Below are 17,515 nucleotides of genomic sequence, written 5' to 3'. Positions count from 1 at the left end.
ATTGGTCCATGACTGACAGTTACCCATAGGTCAAAGTCAGTAGCCTGAAGGAATGTTTCCATACGTAGCTTCCATTCATCATAGTGGTATTCATCAAATAAAGGAGGCCTTCCAATGTGCATTCCAAGCTGTATTGGGGATTCTGTCTTCACATCTTGGTCATCAATCACAATATAAAGACTTATAGCCTCATACTCCTTTTTTTCTTCTTGATCACTTCCACTGTCCTCATATTCTGTCAAGAATGCCTGCTTCATTACTTCAGTAAATCCTTTGCCTAGGATTTTTCCTTTATTGGAACCATTTTCTCTCATCTTCTCCCGTTTCTCTTTTACAACTCGTTCTTTCCTCTGCTCAATTTTCCATATTGGAAAATCTTTGACCATGTGATCTCGCTTGCCACACTTGTAGCACCTAGCATAGTTTGCTTTGTCGATCTGCTTGGGCTTACTACTAGTCTCTCTCTTGGATGTATTTTTGGAATTCTTCATGAACCTCTTGAATTTGGCAAACATTGCTAGAACGGGATCATCATAGTCAGATTCATCATCCTCAGACACTTTAACAACCAAGGCCTTATCCTTCTTTGGTTCTTTCTTGCGCAGTTCTATGTTTCTCATTGCATGAGTTTTTAAGTTTCCAACCAACTCATCAAATGAGATTTTGTCCAATTCCATGGCTTCCTGGACTGCAGTGACTTTTGATTCCCATGAAGCTGGAAGGATTCTTAGAACTTTGCTTACCAACTCTTCTGAGGTAAACTCCTTTCCCAGTGATTTCAGTTTATTAGTTATTATAGTGAACCTGGTCATTATATTCTGGATGGGCTCACACTCCTTCATGGAGAAAAGCTCATAGTTTCTCATGAGTAGCTCAATCCTTGATCTCTTTACTTGGTTTGTTCCCTCATAAGCAGTTTGGAGTGCATCCCATATCTGCTTTGCATTAGAGCACACCGAAATTCTATTGTACTCATCAGAACCAAGTCCACATATAAGGATTTTCTTAGTCTTTGCATTCTTCTCCGTCATTCTGAAATCTACTGCCATAAATTTGGAAGGGTCCTTAGGAACTGTTTCATTTTGTGCATTTTGTTTAGTAGGAATCAAAGGACCTTGGTTCACTATGGTCCATATTTCATAATCTTCAGATGTCAGGAAGTCTTCCATTCTTGCTTTCCACCAACTGTAATATTTTTCATTGAACATAGGTGGTCTCGTAGTTAATTGTCCTTCATTAGTTCCGGGTGGAGCACTCATCTTGCTTCCAAGATCTCTCTAGGTATTAGCCGCGTAAATGAGAGAACCTGCTCTGATACCAATTGTTAGTTTGAGTGCCCGTATGGATTACTAAAGAACTTGGTTCTTTACCGTGCGTAAAGTAAACAAGCAATAAAATGAACACATCGATTTTTACGTGGAAAATCACTCGGCTCAAAAGGTGCAAAAACCACGGTCTACCGCATCGAATTTTTAACTCCAACTCTACTAGAACAATGAGCCAAAATATATCAATTACAAGACTGTAATTAGATACTCTCAAGTACTCCTACTACTCCTATTTGATTCACAAGTTACTCTAACTTGTAAAGCAAAATACTCATTCCAATTCACTCATTGTTTATGACACTTGATTACAACTTAATTTCCTAAAATATATTCACTAGACTGATTCGGGAAGGATACAAGGCAAGTACTCAACACAAGTAAACAACTTATGACTCTTAGTTGATGTGTAAAAGGATAGTTCAGAAATCCAAAATCGATCCTATTTAAAACACAACTTGAGGTCTTCTAGGAGTCCTATTCATAGTCAGTTTCCTCTTTGATAGGATTCCTACTGTTCTAAGGATTCCACAAGTTTTGGGACTTTAGTCTCTAACTAAATTATCCATATCTTCTTGAGCAACGACCCTTATCACTTATAGTAGCCATCTTCCACCAAACTCAGACCTGGGTAACTTTGAGATAAAGTCACTGCCTTATATAGACGTATAAGTATCACTCATGAGGAGCTGATTCTTTCTCCTGAGGAGTTGGTTCTTCAGATTAGTTAAGCAGCTACGTTGAGGACTTGATTCTTTGAACATTTAGTCATACTTTGTTAATCATCAAAATTTCAATACTTAACACACCCAATATTGGCAAAAAATACCATCGCGTTACTGAATAGAATTTGGGGAATGAAACTGGGATTGACATTTCCAATTTGTTATTTGTCAAAGACCACTTTCTGAAGACAGCTTTACATTGCAAAATTATGTTGTTTCCCACCTGTGTCCATTTTTCCCTGACAAGATTTGTGGACAATTCAGTTGCTTCCGAAGATATATAAAAATAAGAAGTCTTAAAGTAGAAGAAAGATAAAAGCACTATAGAGAGTCCAAGCATTATCCCCCGCAAGACAAAATTAAAAGCAGCGAAATAGCTTACCTATCAGCACAACTCTTTGAAGTACTTTTTCCAAATCAAACGAGAGAGATTTCAAATTTGAGAAACGAACAATGCTAACTTATCCTCATTCCAAAATCAAGAGTATAGGGATTTCTAAATGAATTCTTAGGGAAACTTAATGCTCTAACTCAACTTTCTGAATTGGCATACATTGAGACGAGTGTACCTGATATAGAGATTAGAGAGGGATTTCAAGAGTTTGTTCTGTCAACTATATACATTTTTTACGCTCTCATGTTAAGTTAAGCTATAAGATAATATGTAATTTTTCTTAGCAAGTTTGCTTATATGATAATCTTAGAAATAAAATGAAACAACCCGCTATGTCAAGTTAAATTGCACTAGTAGGATTTAAGTTATATATATCGACAATGAAAGAATATTTATACTATTAATGTAGTTTTACATGTGATAGCAAGTTACCATTTTTTACTAAGTTCCCAATTAATGTTTTCGCCTCGTTTGGCCATAGATTTTGCCAAATTATTTTTCAAATTGTTTTTGACAAATACTTGTTTGTTTATAGATTTTATCCATATTTTGGCAAATTTTCAAATCCCAAAACCAACTCAAGAGTTATTTTTGGCCTAAAATATTACCGTTTGGTTTTTTAAAAAAATTCAAAAATTGCCCTAAACCTTTGTATTTTATAAAAAAAAAAGCCCACTTTCTGTTATTATGATCCAACTAATCCATATTTACCCACTTTCTCCTCATTAAACTCACGCGGCTTTGCCCTTCTCTATAAACAGAAGAAAACCTTCGCCAAAGTTGTTGTACCAATCTGTGGCAATCCACCACAAAGACAAAATTTGAAGTAATTTGCTAAAATCTGCTAATGTTTGTATAAATTTTCTTCAGATTTGTTTCGCTTGTTTTGCATGAATTTTCTTCAGAGTTGTTGGGTATTTTTGATAGTTTTTAAAACTTATGGGTATAAGTCACATTTCATGTTTTTTCAAAAAAAATGAAATAAGTTTTGAAAAATTATATCCAAACATATTTTCATCTTCAAACCAAACTTCACCCAAATCAGATTTTTTAAAACAAATTTGGAAATCGATAGCCAAACGCTAGCTTCATAAAGATTTATTTATAATTATTTTATATAAAATGCATGATTGTGCAAAAATATTTTACACCATAAAATTTAAACTGATTTTACTAATAATATAAATATTCTTTACACTATCATTGTGCAAAACTTAAATTCTTTAACTATTTGTGTTGTTTTCTTGGAAAATATCCATTATGCCCCTATATAACATCTCTTACTCCATAGATGAATTCGTGTAGAAAATCACATATAATTTAGACTGATATGTTGTTAGCTTAAAGTAGAGATGCCAATTTGCCAAATAAGTTATAACCTGAATTTCTACTACAATTAGCGTGATTCTTTAATGCTTTAACTCCTCAAAATGGAAAGACTTAGGAGTCACACGTTATTGTCTTTTTAGCCTTTCAAATTTAGTTTACAATAAGAGTCACCTATGACAAATCAAGAATGCATTATATCGTTTTTTTTTTTTCAAATTTATCCTTGCTCTAATTAATGACCTAAAATTTTTGAGAAGAGATAGTATATTTGAAGAGATATATAAAGGGAAACTTAATCAAATAACTCTATAATAGATGTTAATTAATAAATAATTTCTTAGCATGTTAAGACCTTAAAGAAAAATAATATAGAAAGGATATAGCAAGGAAGTATATGACTTTTAGTACACTGCGAAGTCCCAACAAAGTGCATTAATAAATGGAAAATTAGCATAAGAATGAGGGATACTAAAGACAGTCAAGATAAGTGATAATTACAGATTAAGCAAAGGTATTAAGCACCGCAAAAGTCTAATAATCACCTTCATTGACTGTGCTCATTAAATATCAAATGGGGGTGTTAATTAATATATGTCTCTCTACTATTGATCCACAATTGTGACATAAGAATATATAAATATATATACATTGGTTTAAACAAATCTGATCGCTAAAACAACTGTCACGTAGGGTAAAGGAAAAGACTCCAATATTAGAAACTCAGATAGCAAAAGAAAACCAACAACTCCCATTTTGAATATGAATTTTAGCCACCAATCGTTCAGTTTCATTCATCTTTAATCTTTCTCTCCGTACGGTAACGATTTATAGACACGTTCGCAATAGCTATTCAATTCGAGGCGAATTCAGAATTTGAAGTTTATGGGTTTCTACAATGACCTCGAGTTAAATATACAATAATAACTGAATTCAGGTCTGCTCCCATATGCTCTCTTATTTTGTTTCTGGAAAACACTTTGATTAAACTAATAATGACAAAAATGTTGAAACGATGTCACGGTAATATTTTCAATTCAATTAGGAAAAACATTCTCCCAAGAAACAACCTGTGAGTGAGACATGGAAAATCTAGTTAACCTATGAGCAGTTTATCTAACTTAGTAACATGTAAAGGAATTTTTTACACTATTAAGCGCTTAAAAATTAATTACTTAGCTTGTAACTGTTCATAATAAGGGGAATTAATAACTTGAAAAATAAAACCGTAAGCTGTTACAATGTTTTAAAATATACCAATAGTGTACAAATTCAATATAATGTCGATGTCAAATACAGTTTCTAATGTCAAGTAGTATGTTCTAACTAATGCTATTCTTGGTTTGAGATACAAGAGGGAGTTACAGAATAAGGTTTAAATTTCTTCTTTATATTCGCATGCATGTCGATTTCTAATTAATTAGTTTGAGAATAAGTAGGGGTTTGTTCATTCATAGACTTTTTACTGTATCAAAATGGTTTCAATCATTAATCTTTAATCGTCTAAACTTTTAAATGATATGGTTCATACTATATAATTCTCCAATTGATTGACGGCCTGCATCATTCCCTTCATACTCAACAATTAAAATCACCACGTAGAAAATACAAAAAGAAAATAAAAATGCTGAAATTTACTCTCACAAACTTGAGAAGTAGACATTCGATACGTTCACTTAACAGTAAATGTCCAAACATGGATTTTTAATATACATAAAAAAAATTATATTCCAGAATAAATATGATTAGACTATTTATAAAGTGTCGGCTGACAAATCCTGTGATTAGTGACATAATTGTAAGTCTGATCATAAGCAGTATCACAAGGATGAAAAGGAAATTACCACATTCTCTGCATCACATCAAAGAAAATTAACCTCTAATAGTAAAAGAAAAAAGTTACGTATATATTTGGCCTCCAAATATACAGTGCACTTTTTCACCCAAATGGATTTTCCAATCATTTTGATAATTCCTTTATTTGGCGGCGGTAACTCGTTAAGTTTCTTCCTAGTTTTTTGCCGGCAGCAGACTTACTATAACTAATTACGGTTAAATGAGAAGAAAAACAGTCACTTCGTGCTTAATATTGTTCTTTTTGTCCTTTAATTCTGGTAAATATTTATTACTTGTCATGCTAATAAAATAAACACATTTAGCTTTTATTTGATAGGAATGTATGCTTTAAGACTTTAATGTACATATTCCTAGGCATTTTACTGGTTCTTGAATGTTAAACGATAACTGTTTGATACTAAAACGGGCCATACATCGAAATTGATGTATCCACGACTTTTACATTGTCAAATAATCCAAAAGATATCAAAAGATATAATCGTAAAATAAGGTAGGAAATTATCTGCAATAGAAACTAAAAATTCTTAAACATATAAAATCACAAGGAACATAAATTTTAGATTGGTCGGGATATGAACCTAAAATTTGAAGATAATGTCCTGGAGTGGGTCCTTATAGACATCCATCTCAGGCTGACTGTAGTCCCTCTCAGGCTCACAATAGTTCTTGACCTCCATCTGCAAATACAGCAAATCATCCTCAGCATGTCCTCAATAGTTATATAAGGACATAACAATTATGCATACAGGAGAATGAGCATCAGAAAATTCTGAATAGCTAGTTAAGTCATCACTGATCAGTTGCATACATTTTTGTCAGATTCATTCAATGAAAATGATGGAAATCAACTGTCAGTTGTTCCCTATATCATTCCTCTGAACACTCAGCTGGTCAATGTGAATCATACCCCTATATCTGCTTAATTAAGTAGCAGCAACAGAAAAAAGGTATGAAGGTTTTTGCGTAACTAATAAATATTGCTATTCTTTTTAGTTTAACTTGTTATAACAGGTTAGTTTCTCCTTGGTAACCAATTTTTACTCACCATAGATAATTACCTTTAAAATGATATGCTAGTGTAGAAAATTTGTACACTAACAAGATATAAAAATTAAGCGCTAATGATTAACAGCACTCATTCTTCGTTCATTATATAAAGGCACAGAATTCTGTCAAATATATCATGTATTACTAGGAGTAAGCAACATCCAAGACGTACCTTTCGAATCGCTTTTATGGCGGTCAAAAGATTTTCACTCATCACTTCTGTAAACAATGTATCTTCCGCTAAAGCAATTAAAGATTCAGAAATAGAATCTGGTACACTTCGAAGCTTCTCACCACAGACATCAGAATCTCCTTCTGTTTTACGAGAAAACATCATTGGAATATCAGGTAACAGTGCAAGAATATCTCAACTATGGACATGGAAATTGAGTTATCAACTTCTGTATTACTCACTTTGATAATGATAAGCATTAGCAAGAAAAAGGCACTGGAAAAGGCAACTCAGACTTTCACTTACTAGCAGAACAACACTAATGGCCCTAATAAGATTTTATCGTAAAGGCATTCATGGAAGTAGCATTCCACGTGCTTTTGAGTGTACAACAATTGATGGATTAAAAGCTATAAAATCGACAGAAGGGATTGGGGAACTCTTCGTGGAACCTCTAGAAGGAGAAGCTTTCAAATAATAGCATACTAATAATAATAAAAGTGAAATATGTAGCAAGTAGCAACTATTTAATGGCTAATCACCTAATAATCTAGAAATCTAAGCTATGCCAAACTCCACCTAGATCAAAGACTCTATCTTGATCAAAATTTATGATCACTTGTCCTACATCATTCAACCCCAGCAAAAATGAACTTGTCATCGAGTTAACCTGCGGATATAGCAGTGCATTTGAAAGATGACACTCTATCAAACCAGCACTGCCATCTTTCATACAGATAAGTAAAATTGGCACTACGCAAGAGCTCATACTTTCACAAATATTTGCAGCATGCAACAACCCTATTTACCCTCATAATTTAGTTCTCCTTCAAATTCATTTTGCAATGAGGCAAAATTAGTAAATATCTTGAACTTGTGATGGCTGGACAGAACTAGGAGATCTTGATTTCCTCGATATCCATTTAGCCATAGAAAAGGAAGCTCGAGTTTGAACTGAAAATCTAACAGCGTTATCGTGACTCCACAATTACATCCAATACGAGCATGAGGAGGACCATAAGAGCCATGCTCAAACTCCTTTCTTGAATAACAATTACTATCCAATGCAACACCAGCTTGTGTAACCCATGCAACACATCAGGATCATAACTACGGAATGTTGGAAATGAGGCGAAACATCGTCACAAGCACGCCTAATACTGCAACATTCCTATTTTGCCAACTACAATAGCATAGTCTAGATTGATGCCCTATTATTTAGGTGTTAATTTGGTTAAATTCCCTCAGAAATCGTCAGCCACACATCTCTTGATCAAAATCATTCATTCTCTGATGAAATTGATCATTTCCTGCCCTGATTTCTTTTTATTGTAGCATCCATCACAATCGTTATATATTAGCAATCAGACTAAAGAAAACGAGGCTCTTGTACCACTTGATCGAGAAAAAGCTCTTAAATTAATATAAGGAAAAGAATAACTGGTCCTCAGACCATGAGAAAGAGAGAGAAGACTCAGAATGGAGTTATATTCAATATTAATGAAAATAATTGAAAATGATAAGGTTTTAGCAACTATTTAAAGACAAGATAAGTAAGACCATCAAATTAAGACTCCATATGGATCAAAAGTTTGTACTCACTTTCCTAAATTAAAAATTCTCGATGAAACACTCCAAATTAAGACTCCTCGTTAGTTTCTCTTCTATTTCCTTTTTACTTTTTTTGTTTGTAAGTGAATACTCTAACACTTTGAAAGTAGCTCATAGTAACAGAACCTATTACTGCAACTTATTGTAGAGAGAAGATCCAAACACTAGAAGTAGGTACCATCTTGATTCACATGGTTTGTACTCACAATCTCATCTGCTTTCATTTAGAAGAAGATATGTACAGCAGTGATACACAGAGTCATCCAAAAGGTGAGCAATAGAGGTAGGAAGATTTAAAATGGAAAATGTGGTAGGACTTCGTGCAGATTTAAATTGCCAAACTTTGGTATAGACTACTGATATACTACATTGGACATGCAGCACACTTCAAAATCTTGATTGAGTTGACATCAAATAACATAAATATATAACATAAAAAAGATGTCATGCTGATTAGCCCTCTCATAGTGAACCATCATAACAGATATAATAGGTGTTTCAGGCTTAACCATATAGAATACGGAAAAGAATCTAAAGGCAAGTACATAGTTAGAAGATATAGTGGAGGAAACACTAAAAGATTGTTTAACTCACCTACTGGTTCTGGAAGACTTAAATCTTTTCGCAAGCCGTCAATCCCAGCCATAGTTATAGAAGCAAGACCCAGGTATGGGTTTGCACATGCATCAAATGCTTTAATTTCAAAATGGCTTACAAGATCATCGGCAATTCCCGGAGGGCTAGCAGTTCTCAATGGTGCCTCTGTATTTTCTTTCCCCCAGCAGAGGTAAGCTGCATTTCGTGTCTTAGGTAGCATTCGCTCATAACTGCATGTAATAAATAGTTAGACTCATACAAAATACTTGATAATTTTAAATAATTTTCAATTAATATGCATGCTGTAAATCCATAACATAGAATCACCAAGAGGTTTGAGAAAACAAGAGATTTCAAGGTCTAACTACATTCAAGAGAGAACATAGGAAAGAAAGGCAAAAGGTAAGCTTGTCACATTGCATCAACCACAACAAACCCAGTAAAATCCCACAAGTGGGGTCTGGAGAGGGTAGTGTGTAAGCAGACCTTACCCCTACCCCTACCCCTACCTTTATGAAGGTAGAGAGGTTGTTTCATGAAGACGCTCGGCTCAAGAACAGTAAAAATGAAGCAATAGACAAACAATAGCAACAACAAGGTAATAAGACAATGGTAGCAAATGATACAACGAGTAATAATAAAGGTCCAGGGATACGAAACTGCAAGAATAATGCCAATCCTACTGATAATAATGACACACCGTGTTTTAACAAGGGACTAGGAATAGGAAAATACAAGACTAGTACTAATACTACTGGTAAGACAAGGCGAAACTCTAGACTGTCTGTCAACCCACCACCTTAATTCTCGACCTCCATACCTTCCTATCGAGGGTCATGTCCTCGGTAAGCTAAAGCAGAGTCATGTCCTGCATAATCACCTCACCCCAGTTCTTCTTCGGCCTCCCTCTACCCCTCCTCTGACCCGCTATGTGCAACCTCTCAGCCTCGATTCCCGCAACTTATCTTCCACAGGAGCCACACCCACCTTGTCCCTAATATATTTTGTTAGTTAGTTGTTATGTAAATAAGCATAATCCTACGTGGAATAGGAGTAGCGTAGGTATTGTGTATTATTATAAATAGGGGTACTTGTACTATTGTTAGGGTACATCAATAGAAAAATATTTTCCCGTGTATTATTTCTCACATATTCATTCCTAATCTTGTCTTTCCTGGTATGCCCACACATCCATCTTTAGTTACTTTGTACTACTCCATTAAAAGAAATTTATAGTACTAACATAGTGCCAGAGTTAATGATTCTCAACTTTTAGATTTAAGTTTTTTCACTGTATTCAGCACTTTAGAAAAATTAAACCAACAAGTATCTTAATTGTTAAACCTTTCTGCAATAACCGTCACAGAAATAAGAAATGGAACTAATTCTTATACCTCTATCATTTACTTGCTTTAAGCTCTAAGCTATTTACATCGTATTCCAAAAGGTTCTCTTTCAGAAACAAAAGTTTAATCTTATGAAGGTAACTTCTACTTGAATACTTTCAGGAAATAAAGTATATACACAAAATACCTCGTTCAAACAACTAACACCTTAAAATCAAATTACAATTGTTTTTAGAAATTCTGACAAGACTAATTATCCTAATTGTTCTAGTGATTTCAACTAGAAATACGTTTATTTGGAAGCCCAAAGTGATAATAATATAAACATAAATCCAATTTTTATCTTCAGAACATAGTAGTCGAAGAGAAAATATTGAAAATCTTCAAAAAGGAAATAGAGATTCCATTAAGTATAATTTCATGAAATTATTTTACTTACTCTATCATTTTTTAAGTCTTCAAGAACCTATAAGCCTTCATCATGTAACATTTACTTATTGATACCATAACTTCAAACATATCTGCATTAGTAAACAAATTTTATGGAAAATTGTTCACAATTTAAACATTGAATCAAAACAATAGAGTTTACTTAACAGAAGAACCATTAACATGAATTTAGTAAATCAACTTATTTTAATTTGCATAGAGAGGCTACAATTTTCAAGTTCTCCATTAATGCTGACAAAAGAAATAAAAATGAAAAAGGATGCAGTATAGTTGCTATAAGAGCCAAGGTGGTTGGAGATTCGGCAGAATGTACAGAGAATTTTCTGTTATAAAACTGTGCTCATTTTAAAGAAATAGTACTCCAAAGAAAGCATAAATCAATCTCCAACTAACCAATCAACGATAAATACAAAGTAGAGGTATCAAATGTGTGGTTTGGGCTAAAGTTGGACGGGTTAAAATGGCCTGAATCAATAAATGAGCTCGTCCAAAGTTTGCGGGGATAAAGATGTGTTGGGTCAATTTGGACCAAGTATTGGGTTATAATCCAATCTGCCTATAATTCGTCTAATTACCAAACTAAATTAAAGAGAGGGAAAAATGATTTTTTCTCCTTTATCGTGGCAATATCTAACAGACCGAACCAAAAGAGCTTTCTTTTTCTATGCCTTGACAAGTTTCCTTACGGGTCAATTCGGGTTACCTATATAACGTAAATTGACCCAAGCTTTAGATGGATTAATTTGGATTGTGCCTAAATTGACCCACCAATAAAAAGATTTTCAATCAAATTGAGTAAATTTTGACACCACTAATGTAAAAGAAGCAGGACATTAAGAATTATAGAGAATCTCTAACCTAAGGGGATGTGTTGCAGTAAAAGCTAATATGGCAGGAAGATGATTCAACACCCCAGCCATGAATGCTTCCCCAATCTTGGACATCCCATATTTTGATTCACCAGATGCAATAAAAACATTTTCTCCATTTCTAGACAAACTGATATGAACATGTGATCCAGAGCCATCTTCATCTTCTGCATACCTAGACAAAAGGGCCAAAATGTCACATATTGAGAGGCGTCGTTCAGTTGTAATAATTTCCTGCAGTAGAAATTCTGGAAATGGGGCCTTCCAAGAAATCTCCAAAAGAAAGTACATGAGTACCTTGTACTTGAGAAGTTAATTCAAAAGTAAGGAAAATCTATGGCGGAGAAGTAAAATCAGCAAATAATGCAGAAAGAACACCAGTTATCCTTTTGCTGAATTATTTTGAGGAAAAGAAAACATCATGCATATAACATTATTCCAAAAAGAGTAAACTACATAATATCGCATGTATGTTATCTCGCCTCCTCTAGCTGAGAAACATTTCCATCTTTATTTAGTATCAAAGATACATGTTCTTTTTCCATTTCTCAATATAAATATAGCTCTTCCTAATCACAAGTTTCTCTCAATATGGGGTTTAAAGGGTTGTGAAGGAAAGAAGAGTGATGGAGTTGTTAGTAGATTTTAATTGGAATCAAGTAGGGTACGTGTTAAAAGGCATAACGGGCAAGAAAATTGCTATTGATAAAAACACAACAACTACGGTGTGAATAATTTTTCAACTGCAGAAAAACATGCAAAAACACCAACTGCTTCAAAAGTTAGAGTACTTTGGCATGAGTTACAAAAGATTATGATAAGGGAGACCAAGTGCTTAAAAGCCAACACAAGGTGATAGAACCAGCAAGTTAAGACTTCAACCACATTTCTTGCTTTATCAGAAAGCGAGAATGGGAATAATCTCAACTTCACCACTTAATCGAAAATCCATTGTTCTTAAACAATCCTGACAACATATTAATCCAAAAACAAGCAAAACATCACCAACTGGCTATAGTAAAAGTTTTCTCAATGGTGCACCACTCTTGATGAACAATATTTCACTAGTTCACCACACTTGGTCAGTCAATAAAGTAAAGAAACATCAATAACCACCCTAACAAATACGCACACATGCACGAATCAAAGTAAGAAATGGAAACGCATGAAAAATAAGGTATTAATCTTACTCATTTTTCTTAGTAGTAAGATCATGCATAACACCTCCACCTTATAAAGAAAAATACAAAAGCAGAACTAGAAGATCTATAGTGGTAGCACTCTACAAGAAGCAAAAGCATGTCTGGATCAACAACTATAACAAAGATTTAAGTTACAAGCTCATAGTGCAAAGAAATTATACACTATTAGTGTAATTGAACCGGTTATAGCAGATAGCTAATTTACCATATTTTAGGTTATCAATCAGTACTTGTTATTGCAAATTAATTATTAATATTTTTTAACTGATATGATTGTATAAAACTCATTATATTTTTCATCATCAGAGCATACAACTTAAATCTAGAAAGGGAAATGCACCTAAAAGTGTTGTCGGCAATTCTGCTACCTACTTTGGAACAAAAGTTGCCAGCAGCCCGTGTTGCCTTGCAACTGATCTGATGACTTCACGTGCATAAATTAAGCTAGCAATTGCTGTACCAGCCTCCGTGTATCCCAGGACGATTTCAAACTGACCTTTCCCAGTTTCCGCATGTAGCTGCAAATTTGAAGGAGACAAAAATAAGGGGAGCATTCTTTATTGAACTGAAAAATTGCATAAGAGAAAACATATGGGTTATTTCTGTCTTATTGCGGGTAAAACATAAAAACATATGTAGCTTATATTCCAGACAGTGCATTCATGATATTTATATCTATGTAACTATGAATAAATGTGTCACATGAAACATGCTATTCTTTTTCCCTTTTATTCCTTTTATTAGGGTCTAGAGGTGGTTGATGTTGTTCATGAAGTAATTATCCTTGTAAACCATGACAATATTCAAAACATTAATTCTTTTTAGATATGCATTCACATGTTATCTGGACAGGAGATACATTCTTTTCTCTTTCTGCATGAGTTCTAATTAACTAGTTTCATTGTCTACTTTACTCGTGAATGCTCATATCTTGATTCAAAAACATTATTATCCAATCTACATTCTTCTTCAACTCATTCAAAAACCACGGCTGGTGATGTGCAGCTTTTCTATGATCATCTAGAATGCTACAATGACACAGATTGGGTAGCTTGTCCCTCAATTGATATCCTACCTCTACCTCAGCACTTTTTTTCTCTTGAATCCAGTTCTAAAGCGCTCTCTCTATATATACATATATAACACATACTGCTACTGGGAGGTGGATTCTCTTCTTCTCGTACAACTTTGATCTATTTCTACTATTACCATGGCAATATTAGTATCATTTATCTATCTCATGTTCTTGCACAACAAGCTCATACCAAGTATAGATGTCTTGAAACAGTTACTTCTGGAGATTTATAAGTTCGATATGTTCCTACAAACAATCAACTTTAATTTGTTAGCAAAGACTCTTCTCTTGCTGAGATCGTTAATGTTGTATCAAAAGCTCTGTGTTCTTCCATAGCCTAGTCTCTTTGAATGTATTGTTTCAGTATAAATATATTACTGTACACGTAGTTCTATCATTAAGAAATATACTGTTACATTACATAAGCGGTCCAGCTTTTTCATGAAAATAAATAGAGAAATGCATGTTAAAATCACCTAGTATATGCAGTACTGCGTGCATAGACGACATGAGAAACATCAATTTGCAAGCAAACATTCAAGGAAATGCAAAACTTACCTGTTCAACTGAAATATTCATTGTTTGAAGATGTGTGTTGATATCTTCCAATATAGAGGATGCAACATCAAATGCTGATGTAGAGCAGTAAGAGGTCTTATCAATTGGCACCCAATCTTCTTTGCTGTTCCTTTATAATTTTGTTTATACAAATTTAGTGTAACATTTTAAAGATGAGAAACTCTAAAACAAAATACCTACCTCATCACACTCTTCAAAAGGTAAAATTCAATTTCAAAGCCGGCATTCACAACCTGAAACATGTAGATATGCATCAGATCAAAAGATATTAGACATGCCAAGTAAGACTTTCTAATTCTTGCACAAAAGATATTAGACATACCAAGTCAAATTCATCTTTTAATATTTTAGAGACTTTCCGAAACACTTCTCTTGGACAATATTCCCATGGTTTACCAGGTTTAATTACCATGTCAGCTAAGCACATTTCCTGCTTCTTTTCCCTGGATCAAAAGATGCAACTAAACATGATTACTATGTTTCTGCCATTGAAACAATAATGGCAGGAAAAATTAAATTCAGACCAAGTTACGATTTAACTCGTTATCTCAATTGAACTTCGTCACACAGTGATCTATACATTCAGATAATAAACAACGAAACAGTTGGGCATCAATGTCTGTATAATTCTAGACAAATCAACTACAAGATACTCTGTATTGGTGTTCTCTGTGTTTCCTTCACATTCTTAAAATATATCACATGATAGTATCATTTAAAAAAACAAAAGCATCAGTTTTTCATACTTTACAATTAGACAGCTCTTGCATAATTGAATTTAGTAACATCTAGAAAAAATAAATTGGAAGGGTGATAATATGGAGGCTGTGGAGCAAGTGATAATGGAATCATGAACCACCGAAAACATATACTAGTCTAAAAAGAACAAAATTTGATGTTTTAGAGCTGAAAAAGGAGAAACTCTTCTATGCTGGAAAATGATTTGTTGGGATGATATATATCCAGATTTTCTCTTTGATTATTGTTTTTTTTTTCTCTTTTCCTCTATTATCCGCATAATTTTAGAATATACTCAATAATGTTATCTCAAATCCTATTTAGTTTCACTCCATTATACTAAACTTTCTGTTAGTGACTGTGTAACTGACTACATACCATATGTTTAACTCTTAATCAATTTCACTATAACCAATACTTAGACATTATTGTCAACCTTTAACACCCAAACATATCCAAAATATTATTCTCATAACACATCCGACACCTAGTACAATTGCTATATGTCAACTACTTTTTCATACTCAACCAAACATAGAAAATGATCCTGAAAATGATTTTCTAAGAGTTACAACAATGCACGAACTTGAACAAAGTTCGGTATTGTTTCTGAGAAGACAGCACAGATAAACGAAAGCGGTCTTATCATATGATTTATCAAGGAAAACTATAAAGACAACCTACAACATACATTAAAATCAAGTATTTATAAAAGGGTTTCAAGTAGTACCAAGGGATTCTGCATCTGGTAGATAAATCAGGAATAATTCTGATCATGCCCGTATAGGTGAGACCAGAATCCTCTGCAGGAGCATTAGATACTGAACTGAGTGCTGCTAAACATGCAGGACTTAACCCTATACCATGCTCTTTCACAAATCCGAGGCGTTCTTTTGGAATTACCTGCACAAAATTCAACAAATGTCAGAAGCCTCTTTCTCTCAATGACTGAAAAACTAAACTGATTCTCCAATGCATTAGTTTTCACTTTTCAGCAATTTCGCCGTCAAATTAGACCGTTTACCCAGTAACCGGGATGAGTCCGCCGTCAAAATCCCAGCATCGGCACGTGATGTCATCTCCGTCGAAAGAACATTCTAGAATTCACCCTAAGTCTGGTTCTTTCTTCTTTTCCTCTTCTTTCTCATTGTGCGAAGAAATCTCTATTTCGTGTTTTCTGCTTTTAATTAGACTACGTTTACCTATCACTCTTTTACACATTTCTTAAAAAAAATAATTTAATGAAATTAATTTTGGTTATTCTTAATCATAATTTAAATTTATTACTACTATTTATACTATTTATTACTTACACGACATTAATTTTTCTTCACATTTATTAAAATAGGAGCAAAATTAGAAAAAATAAATCAACTGGTGTCTCTGATCAGATATCTTGTAACAAAAAAAATTCTCTCGACATTCCCCTTTAGTCCAGGTGCTATTCCACAGTTAAGTTAGCTAAAGATAGAAAAAATAGCTAAACGAATAGATGGGGCTCTTCTTTTCATTCAACTTTAGTATTTTTTGCCATCAAAATATCCAATTTAATTTGGGTCTAGAGAATATAATGTGTATGTAGAGCTTACCCTTATATGTAGGAAGGCAGACTAACTGTTTCCGGTAGTCGAGAAAAATACGAACCACACGGCCGAATATGAATCGTATCAACTTGAGATATACACATGTACCTCTTTCGTTAAACAGAGCACAATTATACTTGAAATTATTCACTCAGACATATGGGAATCAAATCGAGTTAGTATTAATTTCAGCTTTTAATACCTGTTTGACGAAATTCATAGTCAATTCAGTAACATTAAATAATTGTAATCTCCAACATTAATTCATCCGTAATCTTAAAGAAGAAGAAGTTAATATAAAAGCACAAGGTAATTGAAAGCTTACACGACATCTATGTATCCCAGAATTATCAATCCAAAGAATGCGAACAAAGGGAACAGCCTTCAACGGTTCATCTGGGTAAATGGAATTGTATTCGTCAGACGAGGAACCAATGGTGGAGTCTGATCTGTTCATTTTTGCAATCTTGATTTTTTTTATACTTTATAATATTATGCCCTTTAAACAATTGTAAATGGCCTGAAATTTTCCTAATTGCCAGTCTCAGCACCAAACTAAAGTCTGTTCAGATTTTCAGTTTGTTGAGATTTTTGCTTTTTTGTTATCAGCTTGTTGAGT

At 33.7% G+C, this 17,515-nt stretch overlaps 1 protein-coding gene across 5 annotated transcripts; it reads right to left on the bottom strand.

The window, feature by feature from the left end:
• Positions 1-5,999: 5,999 nt before the first annotated feature.
• Positions 6,000-17,452, bottom strand: LOC107815335 (uncharacterized). Of its 5 annotated transcripts, none has more exons than XM_016640901.2 (10): positions 17,222-17,452; positions 16,044-16,216; positions 14,898-15,018; positions 14,756-14,808; positions 14,555-14,678; positions 13,294-13,439; positions 11,709-11,894; positions 9,052-9,284; positions 6,847-6,989; positions 6,000-6,304 (listed from the first exon to the last, which is right to left on the bottom strand). In XM_016640901.2, exons 1-10 carry the CDS (start codon positions 17,351-17,353, stop codon positions 6,206-6,208), a joined length of 1,410 nt encoding a protein of 469 aa, XP_016496387.1. In that variant the 5' UTR covers positions 17,354-17,452; the 3' UTR covers positions 6,000-6,205. The 5 variants fall into 5 exon arrangements, with proteins under 5 accessions (XP_016496387.1, XP_016496386.1, XP_016496388.1 ...); XM_016640900.2 differs by having other exon boundaries at positions 14,555-14,684; positions 17,222-17,450; XM_016640902.2 differs by lacking the exon at positions 17,222-17,452 and adding an exon at positions 16,338-16,524 and having other exon boundaries at positions 14,555-14,684.
• Between the last annotated feature and the right edge of the window lie 63 nt (positions 17,453-17,515).

Source organism: Nicotiana tabacum, chromosome 24 (genome assembly GCF_000715075.1).
Source record: "Nicotiana tabacum cultivar K326 chromosome 24, ASM71507v2, whole genome shotgun sequence".
Lineage (NCBI taxonomy): Eukaryota > Viridiplantae > Streptophyta > Magnoliopsida > Solanales > Solanaceae > Nicotiana > Nicotiana tabacum.
Note: the sequence above shows the minus strand (reverse complement) of the source record. Positions and strands in the feature narration are given on the sequence as shown.